Source organism: Pleurodeles waltl, chromosome 10 (genome assembly GCF_031143425.1).
Source record: "Pleurodeles waltl isolate 20211129_DDA chromosome 10, aPleWal1.hap1.20221129, whole genome shotgun sequence".
Classification (NCBI taxonomy): domain Eukaryota; kingdom Metazoa; phylum Chordata; class Amphibia; order Caudata; family Salamandridae; genus Pleurodeles; species Pleurodeles waltl.
In genome coordinates, this window is record NC_090449.1 from 661,204,090 (window position 1) to 661,224,461 (window position 20,372).

Below are 20,372 nucleotides of genomic sequence, written 5' to 3' on the forward strand. Positions count from 1 at the left end.
CGTGGCCACATCACAGAAATCAGAGCTGTTTTTAGCAAAGTGACTACCTGTAGATTTTGGCCTCTAGCTCAGCCGCCACCTAGGGAAACCTACCAAACCTGTGCATTTCTGAAAACTAGAGACCTAGGGGAATCCAAGGAGGGGTGACTTGCGGGGCTCGGACCAGGTTCTGTTACCCAGAATCCTTTGCAAACCTCAAAATTTGGCTAAAAAAACACATGTTCCTCACATTTCTGTGGCAGAAAGTTCTGGAATCTGAGAGGAGCCACAAATTTCCTTCCACCCAGCGTTCCCCCACGTCTCCCGATAAAAATGATACCTCACTTGTGTGGGTAGGCCTAGCGCCCGCGACAGGATATGCCCCAAAAGACAACGTGGACATATCACAGAAAACAGAGCTGTTTTTAGCAAAGTGACTACCTGTAGATTTTGGCCTCTAGCTCAGCCGCCACCTAGGGAAACCTGCCAAACCTGTGCATTTCTGAAAACTAGAGACCTAGGGGAATCCAAGGAGGGGTGACTTGAGGGGCTCGGACCAGGTTCTGTTACCCAAAATCCTTTGCAAACCTCAAAATTTGGCTAAAAAAACACATGTTCCTCAGATTTCTGTGGCAGAAAGTTCTGGAAACTTAGAGGAGCCACAAATTTCCTTCCACCCAGCGTTCCCCCACGTCTCCCGATAAAAATGATACCTCACTTGTGTGGGTAGGCCTAGCGCCCGCGTCAGGATATGCCCCAAAACACAACGTGGACATATCACAGAAAACAGAGCTGTTTTTAGCAAAGTGACTACCTGTAGATTTTGGCCTCTAGCTCAGCCGCCACCTAGGGAAACCTACCAAACGTGCATTTCTGAAAACTAGAGACCTAGGGGAATCCAAGGAGGGGTGACTTGTGTGGCTCGGACCAGGTTCTGTTACCCAGAATCCTTTGCAAACCTCAAAATTTGGCTAAAAAAACACATGTTCCTCACATTTCTGTGGCAGAAAGTTCTGGAATCTGAGAGGAGCCACAAATTTCCTTCCACCCAGCGTTCCCCCACGTCTCCCGATAAAAATGATACCTCACTTGTGTGGGTAGGCCTAGCGCCCGCGACAGGATATGCCCCAAAACACAACGTGGACATATCACAGAAAACAGAGCTGTTTTTAGCAAAGTGACTACCTGTAGATTTTGGCCTCTAGCTCAGCCGCCACCTAGGGAAACCTACCAAACCTGTGCATTTCTGAAAACTAGAGACCTAGGGGAATCCAAGGAGGGGTGACTTGCGGGGCTCGGACCAGGTTCTGTTACCCAGAATCCTTTGCAAACCTCAAAATTTGGCTAAAAAAACACATGTTCCTCACATTTCTGTGGCAGAAAGTTCTGGAATCTGAGAGGAGCCACAAATTTCCTTCCACCCAGCGTTCCCCCACGTCTCCCGATAAAAATGATACCTCACTTGTGTGGGTAGGCCTAGCGCCCGCGACAGGATATGCCCCAAAACACAACGTGGACATATCACAGAAAACAGAGCTGTTTTTAGCAAAGTGACTACCTGTAGATTTTGGCCTCTAGCTCAGCCGCCACCTAGGGAAACCTACCAAACCTGTGCATTTCTGAAAACTAGAGACCTAGGGGAATCCAAGGAGGGGTGACTTGCGGGGCTCGGACCAGGTTCTGTTACCCAGAATCCTTTGCAAACCTCAAAATTTGGCTAAAAAAACACATGTTCCTCACATTTCTGTGGCAGAAAGTTCTGGAATCTGAGAGGAGCCACAAATTTCCTTCCACCCAGCGTTCCCCCACGTCTCCCGATAAAAATGATACCTCACTTGTGTGGGTAGGCCTAGCGCCCGCGACAGGATATGCCCCAAAACACAACGTGGACATATCACAGAAAACAGAGCTGTTTTTAGCAAAGTGACTACCTGTAGATTTTGGCCTCTAGCTCAGCCGCCACCTAGGGAAACCTACCAAACCTGTGCATTTCTGAAAACTAGAGACCTAGGGGAATCCAAGGAGGGGTGACTTGCGGGGCTCGGACCAGGTTCTGTTACCCAGAATCCTTTGCAAACCTCAAAATTTGGCTAAAAAAACACATGTTCCTCACATTTCTGTGGCAGAAAGTTCTGGAATCTGAGAGGAGCCACAAATTTCCTTCCACCCAGCGTTCCCCCACGTCTCCCGATAAAATTGATACCTCACTTGTGTGGGTAGGCCTAGCGCCCGCGACAGGATATGCCCCAAAACACAACGTGGACATATCACAGAAAACAGAGCTGTTTTTAGCAAAGTGACTACCTGTAGATTTTGGCCTCTAGCTCAGCCGCCACCTAGGGAAACCTACCAAACCTGTGCATTTCTGAAAACTAGAGACCTAGGGGAATCCAAGGAGGGGTGACTTGTGTGGCTCGGACCAGGTTCTGTTACCCAGAATCCTTTGCAAACCTCAAAATTTGGCTAAGATAACACATGTTCCTCACATTTCTGTGGCAGAAAGTTCTGGAATCTGAGAGGAGCCACAAATTTCCTTCCACCCAGTGTTCCCCCACGTCTCCCGATAAAAATGATACCTCACTTGTGTGGGTAGGCCTAGCGCCCGCGACAGGATATGCCCCAAAACACAACGTGGACATATCACAGGAAACAGAGCTGTTTTTAGCAAAGTGACTACCTGTAGATTTTGGCCTCTAGCTCAGCCGCCACCTAGGGAAACCTACCAAACCTGTGCATTTCTGAAAACTAGAGACCTAGGGGAATCCAAGGAGGGGTGACTTGCGGGGCTTGGACCAGGTTCTGTTACCCAGAATCCTTTGCAAACCTCAAAATTTGGCTAAAAAAACACATGTTCCTCACATTTCTGTGGCAGAAAGTTCTGGAATCTGAGAGGAGCCACAAATTTCCTTCCACCCAGCGTTCCCCCACGTCTCCCGATAAAAATGATACCTCACTTGTGTGGGTAGGCCTAGCGCCCGCGACAGGATATGCCCCAAAAGACAACGTGGACATATCACAGGAAACAGAGCTGTTTTTAGCAAAGTGACTACCTGTAGATTTTGGCCTCTAGCTCAGCCGCCACCTAGGGAAACCTACCAAACCTGTGCATTTCTGAAAACTAGAGACCTAGGGGAATCCAAAGAGGGGTGACTTGCGGGGCTCGGACCAGGTTCTGTTACCCAGAATCCTTTGCAAACCTCAAAATTTGGCTAAAAAAACACATGTTCCTCACATTTCTGTGGCAGAAAGTTCTGGAATCTGAGAGGAGCCTCAAATTTCCTTCCACCCAGCGTTCCCCCACGTCTCCCGATAAAAATGATACATCACTTGTGTGGGTAGGCCTAGCGCCCGCGACAGGATATGCCCCAAAACACAACGTGGACACATCACAGAAAACAGAGCTGTTTTTAGCAAAGTGACTACCTGTAGATTTTGGCCTCTAGCTCAGCCGCCGCCTAGGGAAACCTACGAAACCTGTGCATTTCTGAAAACTAGAGACCTAGGGGAATCCAAGGAGGGGTGACTTGCGGGGCTCGAACCAGGTTCTGTTACCCAGAATCCTTTGCAAACCTCAAAATTTGGCTAAAAAAAACACATGTTCCTCACATTTCTGTGGCAGAAAGTTCTGGAATCTGAGAGGAGCCACAAATTTCCTTCCACCCAGCGTTCCCCCAAGTCTCCCAATAAAAATGATACCTCACTTGCGTGGGTAGGCCTAGCGCCCGCGACAGGAAACGCCCCAAAGCGCAACGTGGACACAACCTAAATTTTGGAAGAAAACAGTGCCTACCTGTGGATTTTGGCCTGTAGCTCAGCCGGCACCTAGGGAAACCTACCAAACCTGTGCATTTCTGAAAACTAGAGACCTAGGGGAACCCAAGGAGGGGTGACTTGCGGGGCTCGGACCAGGTTCTGTTACCCAGAATCCTTTGCAAACCTCAAAATTTGGCCAAAAAAACACTTTTTCCTCTCATTTCTGTGGCAGAAAGTTCTGGAATCTGAGAGGAGCCACAAATTTCCTTCCACCCAGCATTCCCCCAAGTCTCCCGATAAAAATGATACCTCGCTTGTGTGGGTGGGCCAGGTGCCTGCAACAGAATAAGGCCCAAAACCTGAAGAGATAGAAGGGATAGGTATTTTTGCAATATATCATTTTGATGTGTGCACATACGTCCGTGATGTGCCAAACACTAAAATTGTGAGAAGAAACACACTTAGGTTATGTGAAGAAGACCCCTCACCCACCAACCAAGTTGGTGGCATGCTTCATCATCGGGGTCCCACCCGAGGCACCTAGCGTGTCACAGGTGTGCTGCGACGCCTGATTACAGCGGAGCAGGTTTTGTCATTTTTTACAACACATACTGGTTGGATTTGGCACGAGGGTGAGTGATGGTTCAGTGGATCAAATTTTATTAACAAGAGATTTCACAAAAATGAAATGCACTGCTAATAACTGAAAGGCAAAAAACTGAACCAATGACTCACAGCTCGTGAGCTGTAAAGCCGCGACAAGGCACCAACCGCTTTACAGTCCATTCACACACCTTTCATACATGACACGCACAAGACCATTCACACCGCCAGCCACGGGCCCAGCACATTACAACACTCACATCGACAGACCGCGCCACTCAAGGGCCCATCACTTACATACGCCCACATGCCTGATACAAGAATCACACCAGCTGATGGGAGTGTGGACTGCCGTTTGGCTGGCACCGCCAGCCAAGCGCCACGCACACCGCCAGCCAAGCGCCACCCCACGCACACCGCCAGCCAAGCGCCACCCCACGCACACCGCCAGCCAAGCGCCACCCCACGCATACCGCCAGCCAAGCGCCACCCCACGCACACCGCCAGCCAAGCGCCACCACACGCACACCGCCAGCCAAGCGCCACCCCACGCACACCGCCAGCCAAGCGCCACCCCACGCACACCGCAATCACTTTTTTTTATTTATAAACAACAAATAAACTACTAATTATAAAATAGGCACAAAACTACAAACACAAAACCTCAAACTAAATACACAACAGATGCCAACCGTGAAACATATGAAAATATAAAACAGACAGCTTACGCTCACGGTATTTCCCAAAAGTTTTTCCTTGTGTGGTAACTTCTAAAACAGCTGGGCACACACAGCCCAGGCTTTGAAGGGCATTCGGGGCAGTACATCCGGCTCTCCCTCCGGATTGATCTCCGGGCACATACTCTACATTTCTTTGTGGGCATGTCTTTTTTGGGAGTGGGAGGAATGTGATCTGGAAAGTGCCGATCTTTCAATCTAGCCACATCCTCCACCACTTCTACTCTAGGAACTCTTGCCGGTTCCACCACAATAAGGCTTTCTATCACCGACTCCTGAAATTTAACAAAAGTCATCCTTGACTCAGGTGAACAATCCTTGTATACAATAAAGGCATTAAAAGTTGCCAAATGAAATAAATGTAGGGCCAACTTTTTATACCACACATACGACTTACGAAGAGCAGTGTAAGGTTCCAACCTCTGATCTACTCTATCAACACCACCCATGTGCCTATTGTAGTCCAAAATGCACTCAGGTTTGCGCACTTCCGCAACCTGACCCCAAACAGCCACAGGGGAAGTACTCTCATCATGGATGGTCGATAGCATGTACACATCCCTCCTGTCTGAAAATTTCATAGCTAACAGCTCATTATTCCGCAAGGCACTGCACTGTCCCCTCTCAAGTTTTTTACAGACAAGCTCCCTTGGATAGCCTTTGCGGTTAGAACGGATTGTGCCACAAGCAACAGTGTCCACCCTAAACAACTCCTTGAACAACTGCACTCCAGTGTAGAAATTATCTACGTACAAATGGTGACCTTTGTTAAACAGCCGTCTAGCAAGTTCCCACACAATTTTTTCGCTAACTCCAAAAGTGGCCGGACAACCAGGAGGGTCAATACTGGAATCCCTACCAGTGTAGACCCGGAAATTATAAACATATCCTGTACTGCTTTCTGACAGCAGATACAATTTAATCCCATACCGTGCCCTCTTACTAGGAATGTACTGCTTAAAAACTAAACGCCCCTTGAAAAGGACCAAAGACTCGTCCACACTTATCTCTTTGCCTGGAACATAGACCTCTGAAAACCGATCCACAAAATGATCAAGGACAGGCCTAATCTTAAAAAGGCGGTCACAATCAGGGTGATCTCGTGGCAAGGCTAAAGCATTGTCTACAAAATGCAGCATACGAAGAAGAAGCAAATACCGATTACGTGTCATAGTTGCAGGAAATATAGCAGTTGCCATCAAGGGACTAGTAAACCAATAAGAAGCCAGTGACGGCTTCCTGATCAACCCCATCAAAAAAGACAAACCTAAAAACCTTTTCATCTCTTCCAGATATGTGGGAACCCAATGAGTAGCTCTAGACTGAGGCTTAAGTCTGGCAGCGTTGTCCCGCAAATATTGCTCTGCATACACATTTGTCTGCTCCACAATCTCTTCCAAAAATACATCGTCCATAAACAAGTGAAAGAAATGGACAGGCAGAAAGTTTTCCGTATTAACTCTACACCCTGGGAGACCAGTAAATGCAGGTAACTGTGGCTGCTCCATGTTTGGGGCAATCCAGGTGTCAGGTCTTCTAATGGGAAACCCTTCAGCCCCAGGCTGCTGCACTCTTGGCACATCAATGTCCTCCTCTAACTCAGGCCCTTCATCTGCACTGAGAGTAGCTTCCTCATCAGAAGAATACTCTTGGACAGAAAACTCACTTCCAGAATCTCCTGCTTCCTCCTCTGCCTCAGATGCAGAGTCAGTGTCGTAATCATGGTCTGAAGACGACTCAAAGAGCATGCGAACAACCTGCTGAGCGGTCACTTTGCGGCTAGCCATGATCCTAACAACAAATGGATTGCCAACAACAACTAGCACTAAAATAAGTAATAAACAAAGTGTAGCTTTATCACAAAGAGTTATGTACTACAAAAAACTATACCACTCAGTTGCCTGAAATAGCTACTCACCAAGCAACTACTCTGCACAGACACAGCAATCACCAATGATATCCCACTAAAAAGAAAAAAGAAAAAAGCAAATTAGACATATGACAACACAAACATTACTGTGCTCAAATCTAAGGACAATGTCAAACACACAATACTGCATTTAGTACACCACCTACAAACATGTCATTCATGCATGTCAACAATACTCCTTTGCAGTAAATTGCTTTCACTTACCTAAAACATGCAGCTATGCAAACCACTGGACAACTACTGCCAAAACCGCTAAGATCCACAGAAAAGGAAGCAAAAGCGTTGAACTAGAAGAAAAAGAAGAAATAAATTGTTATAATCACAAATACAAATACTTTGCCAGTTGACAAACACCCCACCACCAAGAACTTAGAAGTTGTCCCTGGTACCTAAGTGGATCCTGCCCCCCCTCGGGGGTAGATGGACGTAAAAAAATTAGCCGAAATGGGCAACACCTCTGTGCCCCCTTTTAGGGGGCGACCCTTCCCAAAGGGGGCACCCCCAGCACAAAACAAAAAAATCCCTGCCGTATTGGTGGTTTCTGCCCTCCTTGGGGGCAGATGGGCCTACAAAATTACACACACACCACACAATCCCTGGCGCCTAGTGTGCTTCCACCCCCCCGGGGCCAGATCGTCCAAAAAATGACTGGTCTGCCATCGGGGGGCCGAAACAGAAAAAAAAAAACTCCCCAGGGGAGAGACCCTTGCCCAAGGGGTTGCCGCCAAAATAAACAACAAAAACAAAATCCCTGGTGTCTAGTGGATTTTGCCCCCCCGCCCCCCCCCGGCGGCAGATCAGCCCAAAAATTGGCAATCTGCCCCCGGGGGGGAGGGGGGGGGGCAAATACTAAAAAATGTGTCCCCCAGTGGGACGCCCCTTGCCCAAAGGGTCGCCCCCCCAAAAAAACTTTACAATAAAAATAAATCCCTGGTGTCTAGTGGTTTTCAACACCCCTCGGGGGCAGATCCGCCAAAAAATCAGCGGATCTGCCCCCCGGGGGGGGGAGGGGGGCTAAATACAAAAAAAAAATCCCCGGGGGGGCCACCCTGGCCCAAGGGGTCGCCCCCAAAATATACACAAAATATAAAATCCCTGGTGTCTAGTGGTTTTCGCCCCCCCCCCCGGGGGCAGATCCGCCGAAAATTCGCCGGATCTGCCCCAGGGGGGGGCGAAATACAAAAAAAAATTGCCCCCGGGGTGGGGCGACCCTTGCCCAAGGGGGTCGTCCCCAAAATAAACATAAAATACTATATCCCTGGTGTCTAGTGGTTTTCGCCCCCCCCGGGGGCAGATCCGCCGAAAAATCGGCAGATCTGCCCCCAGGGGGGGGCGAAATACAATAAAAAAATGCCCCCGGGGGAGGGCAACCCTTGACCAAGGGGTCGCCCCCAAAATAATCAATATAATAAATTTTCCCTGGTGTCTAGTGTTTTTCGCCCCCCCCCTTGGGGCAGATCCGCCGAAAAATCGGCGGATCTGCCCCCAGGGGGGGGGGGGCGAAATACAAAAAAAAATTGCCCCCGGGGGGGGGCGACCCTTGCCCAAGGGGTCGCCCCCAAAATAATGCCAAAATAACACTATCCCTGGTGTCTAGTGGTTTTCGCCCCCCCCTGGGGGCAGATCCGCCGAAAAAACGGCGGATCTGCCCCCAGGGGGGGGCGAAATACTAAAAATAATTGCCCCCGGGGGGGGGGGCGACCCTTGCCCAAGGGGTCGCCCCCAAAATATTGGACACAGTAAATCCCTGGTGGCTAGTGGAGATTCCTGCTCCACGATCGCGGGCTCTGCCCGCGATCGTGGAGCAGGAATCTAATGAAAACAGGCACCGGGGGAAAGGAAAAACCCTTTCCTTTCCCCCCGTGTCTGTTTCCACCACCCCCCGACCCCCAAAAACGAAGAGGACTTACTTTTCGTGTCCTCCTCGGTAGACGCGCTGGAAGCAAATGGCTTCCAGCGCGCCCGGCAACACTACAGGGAGTGCAGAATTATTAGGCAAATTAGTATTTTGACCACATCATCCTCTTTATGCATGTTGTCTTACTCCAAGCTGTATAGGCTCGAAAGCCTACTACCAATTAAGCATATTAGGTGAAGTGCATCTCTGTAATGAGAAGGGGTGTGGTCTAATGACATCAACACCCTATATCAGGTGTGCATAATTATTAGGCAACTTCCTTTCCTTTGGCAAAATGGGTCAAAAGAAGGACTTGACAGGCTCAGAAAAGTCAAAAATAGTGAGATATCTTGCAGAGGGATGCAGCACTCTTAAAATTGCAAAGCTTCTGAAGCGTGATCATCGAACAATCAAGCGTTTCATTCAAAATAGTCAACAGGGTCTCAAGAAGCGTGTGGAAAAACCAAGGCGCAAAATAACTGCCCATGAACTGAGAAAAGTCAAGCGTGCAGCTGCCACAATGCCACTTGCCACCAGTTTGGCCATATTTCAGAGCTGCAACATCACTGGAGTGCCCAAAAGCACAAGGTGTGCAATACTCAGAGACATGGCCAAGGTAAGAAAGGCTGAAAGACGACCACCACTGAACAAGACACACAAGCTGAAACGTCAAGACTGGGCCAAGAAATATCTCAAGACTGATTTTTCTAAGGTTTTATGGACTGATGAAATGAGAGTGAGTCTTGATGGGCCAGATGGATGGGCCCGTGGCTGGATTGGTAAAGGGCAGAGAGCTCCAGTCCGACTCAGACGCCAGCAAGGTGGAGGTGGAGTACTGGTTTGGGCTGGTATCATCAAAGATGAGCTTGTGGGGCCTTTTCGGGTTGAGGACGGAGTCAAGCTCAACTCCCAGTCCTACTGCCAGTTCCTGGAAGACACCTTCTTCAAGCAGTGGTACAGGAAGAAGTCTGTATCCTTCAAGAAAAACATGATTTTCATGCAGGACAATGCTCCATCACACGCGTCCAAGTACTCCACAGCGTGGCTGGCAAGAAAGGGTATAAAAGAAGGAAATCTAATGACATGGCCTCCTTGTTCACCTGATCTGAACCCCATTGAGAACCTGTGGTCCATCATCAAATGTGAGATTTACAAGGAGGGAAAACAGTACACCTCTCTGAACAGTGTCTGGGAGGCTGTGGTTGCTGCTGCACACAATGTTGATGGTGAACAGATCAAAACACTGACAGAATCCATGGATGGCAGGCTTTTGAGTGTCCTTGCAAAGAAAGGTGGCTATATTGGTCACTGATTTGTTTTTGTTTTGTTTTTGAATGTCAGAAATTTATATTTGTGAATGTTGAGATGTTATATTGGTTTCACTGGTAATGATAAATAATTGAAATGGGTATATATTTTTTTTTGTTAAGTTGCCTAATAATTATGCACAGTGATAGTCACCTGCACACACAGATATCCCCCTAACATAGCTAAAACTAAAAACAAACTAAAAACTACTTCCAAAAATATTCAGTTTTGATATTAATTAGTTTTTTGGGTTCATTGAGAACATGGTTGTTGTTCAATAATAAAATTAATCCTCAAAAATACAACTTGCCTAATAATTCTGCACTCCCTGTAGATGACGTCAGCGCGCTGTGCGCGCGCTGACGTCATCGGATTGCCGTGGGGGGGGCGGGGTGGAAGGGGAAGGTCTTCCCCTTCCATCCCCGCCTGGGGGGGGAGGGGGAGGGTGCACGGGGGGCGCGCTAGCGCGCCCCCAAGTTCCCCTGTGCCTAGGACGAGATGATCTCGTCCAAGGCACAGTGGAACTGTAGCCTTGGACGAGATCATCTCGTCCAAGGCACCCAAGCGGTTAAGGGGTGTCAGAACCCACTCTATCTCAGATGACCCTACATGATGCCACTAAGTAAATATTCTACCCATTACTTTGGGTATTCAGTCCTAGCAAGTGGTTACACTTGGCAATTGGTTCTAGAGGTTCCACATCATTTGCCTACACCCACAGGTATTCTTTCTTGGTCGCCTTACACCATTTATATCACACCAAGAGAGCGAGAGAACAAAGGCCCTAGTTATGTTCTCCCATGTACCACAGCTATACACTAAATGGTAACAATGCCTGAAGAGGGGAATCAAGAAGAACACGAAGTAGGACCGCTGCCACAATCTACCTTTAATATCCAAAAAGAATTGGAGTAGACCCCTCAACCAATAATAGTGACATGCTTCATCATCAGCTCCTATCCACACCCTGGTAAGATGATACCACCAGGATGAACTCAACTATAGTTGGGAGTTCTTATATAAAGTATCTTACTCAATGGAAGCTGGGATCCCCCCAAAAAAGTAATGGGATGGGGATTCAGTTTTCTAAAAGGCAGTTAATTTATTGTGCTGATGAGGGCTGTTTAAAGGCCCTCCTAACACTTGTGGGGTCCCACTTTTTAAGTGTATGTATTGTTTGATATAAAAAACATTATTGTAAAGAAAATATGCCTACAAAAGGCAACATTTTCTGTCTTTTTTTAAATTACAAAAAATGCAGCAAGGTAGCCAACTCAGTACTTTTCATTGAAATTATGACCTATTGCCCATATTCCTATGTTAAAATAAAAAATTTAAGCTGGCCTTTTAACATAGGGGGTAGTCCGAATTCAAAAATGAGACTGTACTTTTATGAATTCCCCAAGTTTCATCTTCCCATCATTCCTGCAGGCTTAGTCAGGCAGTTTGTTTTTTTGTGTCTAAGAAAAATCCCTAAACACAACATCCTTTTCACATAGGTGTTCTGAAAACTCAATATCTTGTATTTTTTAACTTGATGTTTTATTTCTTTTTCATGTGGTAGGTGTTTGTATTACTAATTTATCATCTACGTGTTAACTATGCAGTCAACATCTTTGTTTTATGTTTTAAGTCCCAAAGGTTAGGCCATCTATCTTCGTCTGTCATCAGCTTTTTAGATTTTCACTTCACAATAAAAGCTTAAATTTGTCTGGAAATGCTGTGAAGGAAGCTAAGGGCCAGGTAGGGGGTGCACCTCTGAGCAGAGGAGAAGGAGTTGTGGATAAGTACCTTCCGTGTTCAGTAGTGTCCATTCCGGGCCAACAGTGCAAGAAACCGCCCCCTCCAGTTCTTTCCCGCGTGTGACCAACGTTTGGGGGTTTCCCTCCACCCTCCAGATTAATCTTTGTGTCCGTTCACTTTTGACAGGCATTCGACATAGAGACATTCAAGATACTCAACCCTGAGGTTGGCTGAGGCTATTACCTCTGCATCAAGGTATTTGCAGCCCGGTCAGTTCTGGTGGTTTAGTGGACTAATGTGTCTGCTGTAGGGGCCAGTGTTCAACCTCATGGTCACGGATTTAAATCTGGCAGGTCCACTCAGCCTTTCACCCTTCAGAGGTCGATATAATGAGTACCATTGAGCTTGGTAACAATAAACGTCTGTTATTCAGAGCCAAGATACCTTTCTGTGTGTGCTTTAAAAATGCATGTTATTTTATGTTTATTGTGTGTTTCTTTATATTGATAACCTTTGTGTCCCATGGGGCCTTCCCTTTGAAGCTGTACATCAAGGAGAGGAGCAACACACACCCAACATGCATGTCAGTTCGTGTAAGACTTTCTTCTTCCCTTGAGCCTGCAAAACCCTTGGCACAGGAGCTCCCACATACCTCCGCGCAGGCAATGATGCCCACATTCAACAGTGGCCAGACGGCCCGACCATCATGGACCTAATGCAGGCTCAATCTAATATGCCTCTTATACTGCTGCTCGTGCCTGCCCCACCTCTCTGCCAGCAGATGACATGTCCGTGCTTAAATAAAAGAGGCATGGAATTGCAACCCTAGGAAGCATTCCTTTGAAGAAGCAAAGAACGGAGTACCACTTGCGACATTCGAAAAACATGTCAGATAAAAAGCATAGCAAAGTTGATATAGGAAACCTGCAGATGGTAATTCCCTTTAAGAGACACCAAGATATGATCCTCCAGCGGGTAACACACCTTCTCTTCCACCCAAATAAATGCCGCCGGTAAACGGTATTGACAACTCTGCTGATAATACTGGCATGAACATATACACTGCTGGTAAACCAGACACTCCTCCTCCATCTCCTATCTCCCCTGTGGATGAAGTAGTTGCTTTTCAAGGCATAACAAATAAACCAACGAAGAAACTAAACTTTGACTTTGGTGCATGACGTTCTGTAGTTGTCAAGACATTGTGCTTGAAGCCTCAAGCCAAATCAGTAGCTGCCTTAGTTCCAGGTTTAGTGGAGCCAACTACAGGCACCCTCATAACTTATTTTTCCATCAAACCAGTGAAAAGGATGATAAAGTGTAAAGCTCCTGATGCTTCCACTTGTCTTATACAAAATACACCAACTCCTGACTTATTAGTACCCTGTGCTGCAAAGAAATACTTAGGTGTATTAGTTTCCTCAGCATTTCCTTGCATGAAAAAGAGCAACCCAAATGTACCAGACTGCAACTACTTGGATGAGAGGTGTCAGTGTCGAAGCTCTCCTGTATAGAGAAACATACCCCCGTGGCATTCTATGGAGACATTCGAGAGGCTTTTACCTTGGTAGACCAAATCATTTTAAAGAATAGATGAAAAAAGTATTATCACCAGTTTATTTAGTGTTGCCAAACCTGCAAACCATGCCAACACAAGACTACTTCTATGATCTTGCAGTTCGATTAACCTCCCGGCTATGTAGCTATCATTTCAGCCTCGTGAGAACCAATTGAAATATATGGATCATACATTTACTGGTCGTTTTATTTTCCGTTAGCATCTGATAATGAGATCCAATGTTTATTAGTCCGAAACACTCAAATTATTGGGTGGTAAAACAAGAAAAGAATTTCCCAAAATCCAATTTGAAAGGTATGGAAAAGGGGAACAAAAGATATTTGTTTCTTAATATAACAGCAGCACAATTGAAAGAACCAGCAAGAAGCCGTTAGTGCTTTGTCAAAGGCAAAAAGCTTTCAGATTCCTTGGTGCCCAACAAACCTATACAACTACTGCCTCCCCCTCTAAAAATAAATACTCCTTTGTTCTGTCTCTTCTGAGCAACCTGGCTGTGAACATATTATCAACCCCTTTTCCTTGTGGTAGGTAAGATATTTGGGTTCTCGTTATTGTAAAAAAAAAAAAAAAAAAAAAGTATATAAAATCAGTGTGCTCCTCTTCATCAACTGGGTAGTACGGGCGGCTCAGCTTTTCTTCCAAATGAATCGAGTGGAGTTGGTTTCAAAACATCAGAGGAATATTAGTGCCTACTCCTGCTATATTGTGATCATGAGCCCTACAAGAATCTGTTTTAATCTCATCCTGTAGCATCACCCATTTCGCTTTCTTTCATGCGATTGGGAGCCTAATGGAATTGTCCTGCATTTATATCATTTTAGACATCTTGATATGAAGAACTTGGGCCGAGCCTGGAGAGTTTCCAATTTATGTCAACTGACGTCACACAGGAGGGTCAGCAAGATTCAAGCTTGGTTCCATTAGATTTTCATATTGTTAACCTGTAGTGCTTGGATAGTTTGTTTTTTTTTGACATCATTATAATCTGCATTTGCTGAACATACAGCACTGCTTGCGGGGCTATAATGCTATTAACAAGATCAGCTTTCATTGGCATTTGGCCAGGTAGACAAAAGATGCCTCCTTTTGAATCTTGGCTGTGCGTGATTAATAGTAGCAGGCATCCCCTTCTGCCATTCCAAAACTAACCGTCCCATCCAGGGGAGAGTTGCTGTTCGCTATACGAGAACTTTCTCTTTAACAGCCAGTTTAATCCCAGGAATTCCACTTTAAGATCTCTTCAGGCGGCTGCGTGGAAGAATCGGCACACCTTTAGCATCACTCAGAGGTTTGCCAAGCAGGTTTACACAATTTGTTTCAGAAAAGGGGCCTATTTACCCACGATGTGCTTTTTATTTATTTTTATTTTTTTATTTTTTACTTTCATATTTTGTATATGCTTACTGTTTTGGTTTGGATATATAAATGTATGAAACTCCATTCTTGCACACTTGTGAAAAAAAAAGTCGGAACTACGGTAGCGTATTCAGTACATTCATCTCATTGGTTGATGTTTGTTTTCAATGGGGTAAAGGTATAAATAAACCCTATTATTTGCTTTTAGAAATAGTGATACTGTTGACTGCTATTTAGCAAAACGTCTAGGGATTTTCAGCCAGACAACTTGGAAGTTAGGAAAAATATCAATGCGGAAGACGTTGTAGTTACATGTAATTAACTTATGACTTGCTTTTCAGGACAGGCCGTGAGCTAGCCATCTGAGTTCTCAGAGTTACTTGGCAAACCAGTTTGATATGCCCGGAGGCATTTACATGCTTTGCAGCTGCCAAACACTTTATCTCAAAATGCCAAAATACAAGAAACACTTACTTGGTTATGTCCATAGAACATTAGACTCCTACAAGTTCAAACAGTGCCCCGCCGTAGTTCTCACATAAGTCAGTAATAACGCCCCAAACCTCTTGCTCTAGATGCCTTACCGGTGCAGGTGCATTATGGTAATACCACTTCACTATTATCAGCAGCAGATTTTACAAGCATAACTCATTAGCCAATCTATATCCCACTCCTCTGGCATACCTTGATTCTTTTCGAACTAGAATATTTACCTCACAAGAATTTTGCAAGACAATCCTTTTAATTGTGTAAGTCTACCTTTTAAGTTTGTTGCTAAAACATTGTAACTGCTTAAATGCTGCTTAAAACCATGCAACTATGTTTATTGCTTCCAACATGTCATGCAATGGGCTTCCAGCATCAAGTATGTATGCAAAACTAAAACGTCACAGTCATGTCTCCGTTTTACCAAATATGACTTTTGAAACCGATTCTCCACCTCTTTGAATTCGTATAAAATTTTCAAATAGAAGTATTGTTTTCTTTTTTGTGACCCTTGAAGACAGAAGTTGTTTATTGGTACTGGTATTTCTCTGCCTCCTTCCCAATTTGCAAGTGAGATCTAGAAATCACACGTTGATCTTTTGATCTGAAGAAAGCAGTCCTATGTAACAGTTGTGCCTATTGCACTTTCTCTTCAGATTGTTGCAACACTGCAACGAAGACAATTTGAATGTTGCACTTCCACTGAGAATGATTGAGGTATTTTCATCTGAGAGTACATATTTGCCTGAGTTGCAGGATGCCAGCTATGTTGCATCAATAGTTGAACAAATTTTGCACTACATGATAAAGAAAGGTTAGTATTACATATGTATTAATAATTCTGAAACTATATAGTAAGTGATGTTATGTAATGCACTTTTGTTTAATCAATGTTTTGGAACAGCACTATACCATGAAGATTTCAGTGCTGCATTATTAACAACTATAATGAATCCCTAGAAGTTATTACAGTAATATCAGTTCATACAATGTCATTACTTTAAAGTTGCAGATTATTGGCAATTTCAATGTCTTTGTGCATCCTCAAAGGTAGATGCTAATACTACTAAAATCAAAATCAGTTGACTAGGTGTTTGCTCATCAGTAATAGGTGGAAGAATAGCATGAACTTTCCAACTGATCTACCCTTTTGGCTTTCGTAGCTAAACGAGCCTAGGTGAGAGACTTGTCTTGTGTATCACACCATGTGTTTAACATGCGCATCATTTGGTGTAAATTTTCTTTAAGAGACAAACACTGTTTACAGAGATCATTGACCATAACGGCTCTCATCTCTGATAGAACTATTAGATTATTTTGCTAATAACAGGCTCTCTAGATGTAACTGTACAGGGATGACTAATGACTCCAGTAAAATGTTTCCTTAGTTTTCTTCTGATTATGACTTGTGTATGTACAGGAAGCACAATGGTCTTTTTGGAGCAATACAACATAGCAGAAAATGAAGAGTGAGCCTTCAAAGCTTACTTTTCTTCCCACAGTGTGTTCCTACATTGCTTCTTCTGCAGAGAACTTCACTCAGCCACCCTTGCCTTGGCTCATATTCCTGCATCCACTGCAAGCACTTTGGAGGACACTTCTTCTCCCAAACCGCACCCCTCCACCTCCACCTCCGCACGTTCCCCTCCCTGAAAAACTTCAGAAAACAGTTTAAGATCTAGCTTTTTGACCACTGCCAGTCCCACAGCACCAAACCAGCACCTGGAGACCTCCCCCTTAACCCTCCCCTTTGGGTGACAAGGTCATAATCTACAAGAACCCCATGATAAATTGATTAATGCACACATGTGTAAGGGTTTACATTAACCTTAAGTACCAATCTGTGATGTGAGTACAATTAAGTGGAGTCTTCTCTTAATATAACCATCATGTGTCATTGCAATGAAAATATATCAGAAATTATTCGAAGAAAATCATGGACACAGAGTTATGGTTCTGACTCAAATGCGTAAAGACACTAAAATTAGGCAGTTATGGATTGCAGTCTATAAAACACACACCACAACAGACACAGCAGAACACCTATTTGTTGATGACACAGGAAAAAGGCAGTCTAGCAAGAGGAAAACTTGACAGTTATGGCATGTATTGCGTGTGCAGTGAACTATAACTGGTGCATTTCAATAGTACTAACTCTTTTCAGCTAGAACCATAACTCCTTTTTTTAACCGTGTTTTTTTTCAGTATAGTCTTCAGACCAATTTTTCAGTGGTGAGTTTTATTTCCACTTCATTTTAAAACCTAGGTTAAAAATCTCAAATTATAGGGTGGAAATCTCTGCAGCACATGCCCAGCTTTCTGCTTCTAATACACTTCGGAAAAAGATCTGAAATGTAGTGAAATACAGCCACGTTGTCCTTATCCTTGGGGAGCTGAAAAGACAGATACTTTCTTTAAGAGGCTTGCATCTTTTTCTGTGCACTCATGCCGTGTACTGACGGTTGTTCTTTTTTTCCAGATTATAAAGTTTTCAGAACATTTATTGGATGTTTCAACTCTACATTTTGACAGCAAAGTTTTTCTATTTTCACCTTTGAGATTAAATTTTATTTGTTTAGAGATTAGAGAGTTTCCCAGCTGGACGTTTTGATTCTGTTTCAGTTTTTTTATTTTTGTTTATACAAAGGTACTTTCGCTGTTTGTTAGGTGTCTTTGCTGTGTGAAGAAAATAGCTGCTGTAAGCTTGCTTGTTCTTGTGTGGTCATTCTTCCTAACCCCCACACTGTGAAATAATTCCTATTTTTCCGTAAGCTGTCCCTGAGCACCCCTGAAGGACCATGAGCACCTGCTCAGGCCCAGCCGACTGACCTACCTTAGACCAGTCCTCTGACCAGTCGAGGCACTCATAGATCCGGTTCCAGCACCTTGAAGCTTCAGCCTCCTCTCTCGCATATGCCTGTGCCGCATCTTGTTCTTTCTCTTACCCTTTTTCATGCCATTTATTGCCATTTTTTGACCTTTTGTCTTATGCCTTTCTTTCTCACCTTTGTGCTGCGTTTTTGCACCTTTCTGTCACCCTTTTTGCTCTTTTTTGCACTTCTCTTGCTTTTTGTGCCTCCCCCATGCTCTGCTTTGTGAATCTCACCTCCCCCACCCTATTCCCTCACTCCTTTCCTGTTCCTTCCTGTGCCTCTTCTCCTTTCCCTGTGCTCCCGACTAGCCCCGCCCCTGACTCCTACAAGAGCCTACTTAATGGCAGCTGCAGCCCAAACCAGCCATTAAGAATGTGCCCAGGCCTCTGCCCCCTCACTTACTTTTGACCTCTCCTCCAGTCTGTCAAGGCCATCAAGGACTCGGCTTGAGCGCCATGAGGCTGCTGCCTACTGTTCCTTTAGGGGGCCCTTTGGGCATTGCAACACTAGCCCAACTAGGAGCTAAGCTGATAATGAAACATGCCACCCTTGGGTGGGTGAGGGTTCTTGCTCCATAAATGAACACTTTTTCTGACCACATCTGTCTAGGGCACTGAATTGAGGTAACCTGACACTATAACTGTACTGCACGCTTGATCACATCCTTATAAGATAACAGGAGTGTGTGTGCTGGACCTTAATTACTCTCTGTTCCTCCATTAATTATTGACTACACAAAACAGGCATACAAGGACCCGCCCTCAGTTGGATCTCTTCCTTCCTCACAGGAAGAACACACGTCACCCTAAAGCCCTAAACGTCAGAGGTCAAGAGCCTCATGCGTAATCCCCCAAGTATTATCTCTCAGTCGAACTTTTTTCCACATGTACGTGACTCTGCTGGTGGACCTCAACAAATGTTATAACATCAACACACTCTTCAACACAGATTACGCCCAAATGATACTCTCCCTGTCACACAAGACCCCCATACAAAGAATACCTTTGTCACTTGCATGGCTGCAGTAACCACATGAATGAAATCCAACTAAATACAGACAAAACAGAAGTGGTGATCTTCGGAAGAAAAGTTTGCACTTGGGACTCCACCTCGTGGCCAACTGACCTGGGCCCCTCATCCACCCCCACTACCCATGCAAGAAATCTTGAAATCATCCTGAATGACAATCTTGCCATGGCAACCCAAGTAAACACAGTGACCTCCACTTGTTTCCACATCCTTAGGATGCTGCGAAAGATCTTCAGATGACTACGAGAGGGCACCAGGAAAACAGTTACACAGGCGCTAATCACCATCAGACTCGAGTACTGCATTACATTCTACGCAGGAATTACTAAGAAGCTCATGAACAGGCTCCTGACCATTCCAAACACAGCAGCAAGACTCTTGCTCAACCTACCTTGTCACACTAGCATCACCCCACAAGAGTACTGCACTGGCTCCTAACCCACACAGTTCAAGCTGCTCACGCATGCATGCAAGGCTCTACACAACACTGTCTCCGCACACCTTAACAGCTGCATACACTTCTACACACCTACCAGGCACGTCTGCTCAGTCGGACTCTTACTGCACACATATCCTGCCTCTGCAAAGCCAGAGCTGGAAGCTGTGCCTTCTATAAACCCTTTAAAACGTGTAACAGCTTCCCTCACCACATCAGAGCCTTCTCATCGATTCTCTAGTCTTGCAAAAAGCTGAAGCCGTGGCTCTTCAATTAACCTCACCAAGGAGACATCTGCCTAACCCATCTGCAATGCGCCTGGATACCCTCATTGATGATTAGTGCAATATACAAATACGCATGATATAACAAAGACTCTGAGTTGTGATGGAGGGGGGCCTCAGGAGGCAGAAGCACTCTGGAGACTCTGCAAACATGATTTCAGTGTGTTTTTTTTTTTTTTTACCTCACAACATAGAGCACTAGCCAGACTGTGGCGTCCTTTGGTTATGGAGTTTGCAGAACTTGCTGAAGATTTTTTTTTACTTCACCAGTGACTAAGATTGTTGGGTTGTGAATCCAGTCATAGTGTCATTGAAGTGCAAAAACCTCTCTTCGGCTATGGAACTGGATGAGAGAGTAAAAGGTTGGATGCTTTTGTCA

At 45.2% G+C, this 20,372-nt stretch overlaps 1 protein-coding gene across 3 annotated transcripts in view; it reads left to right on the plus strand.

Annotated features, from left to right (window-relative positions):
• UBE3C (ubiquitin protein ligase E3C) overlaps positions 1-20,372 on the plus strand; it is an 885,810-nt gene that overhangs the window by 163,517 nt on the left and 701,921 nt on the right. For all 3 annotated transcript variants that reach the window (XM_069211153.1, XM_069211154.1, XM_069211155.1), the window contains exon 8: positions 16,028-16,185. In XM_069211153.1, the coding sequence (XP_069067254.1) occupies positions 16,028-16,185 (158 nt within the window). The remainder of the gene's footprint in view (positions 1-16,027; positions 16,186-20,372) is intronic.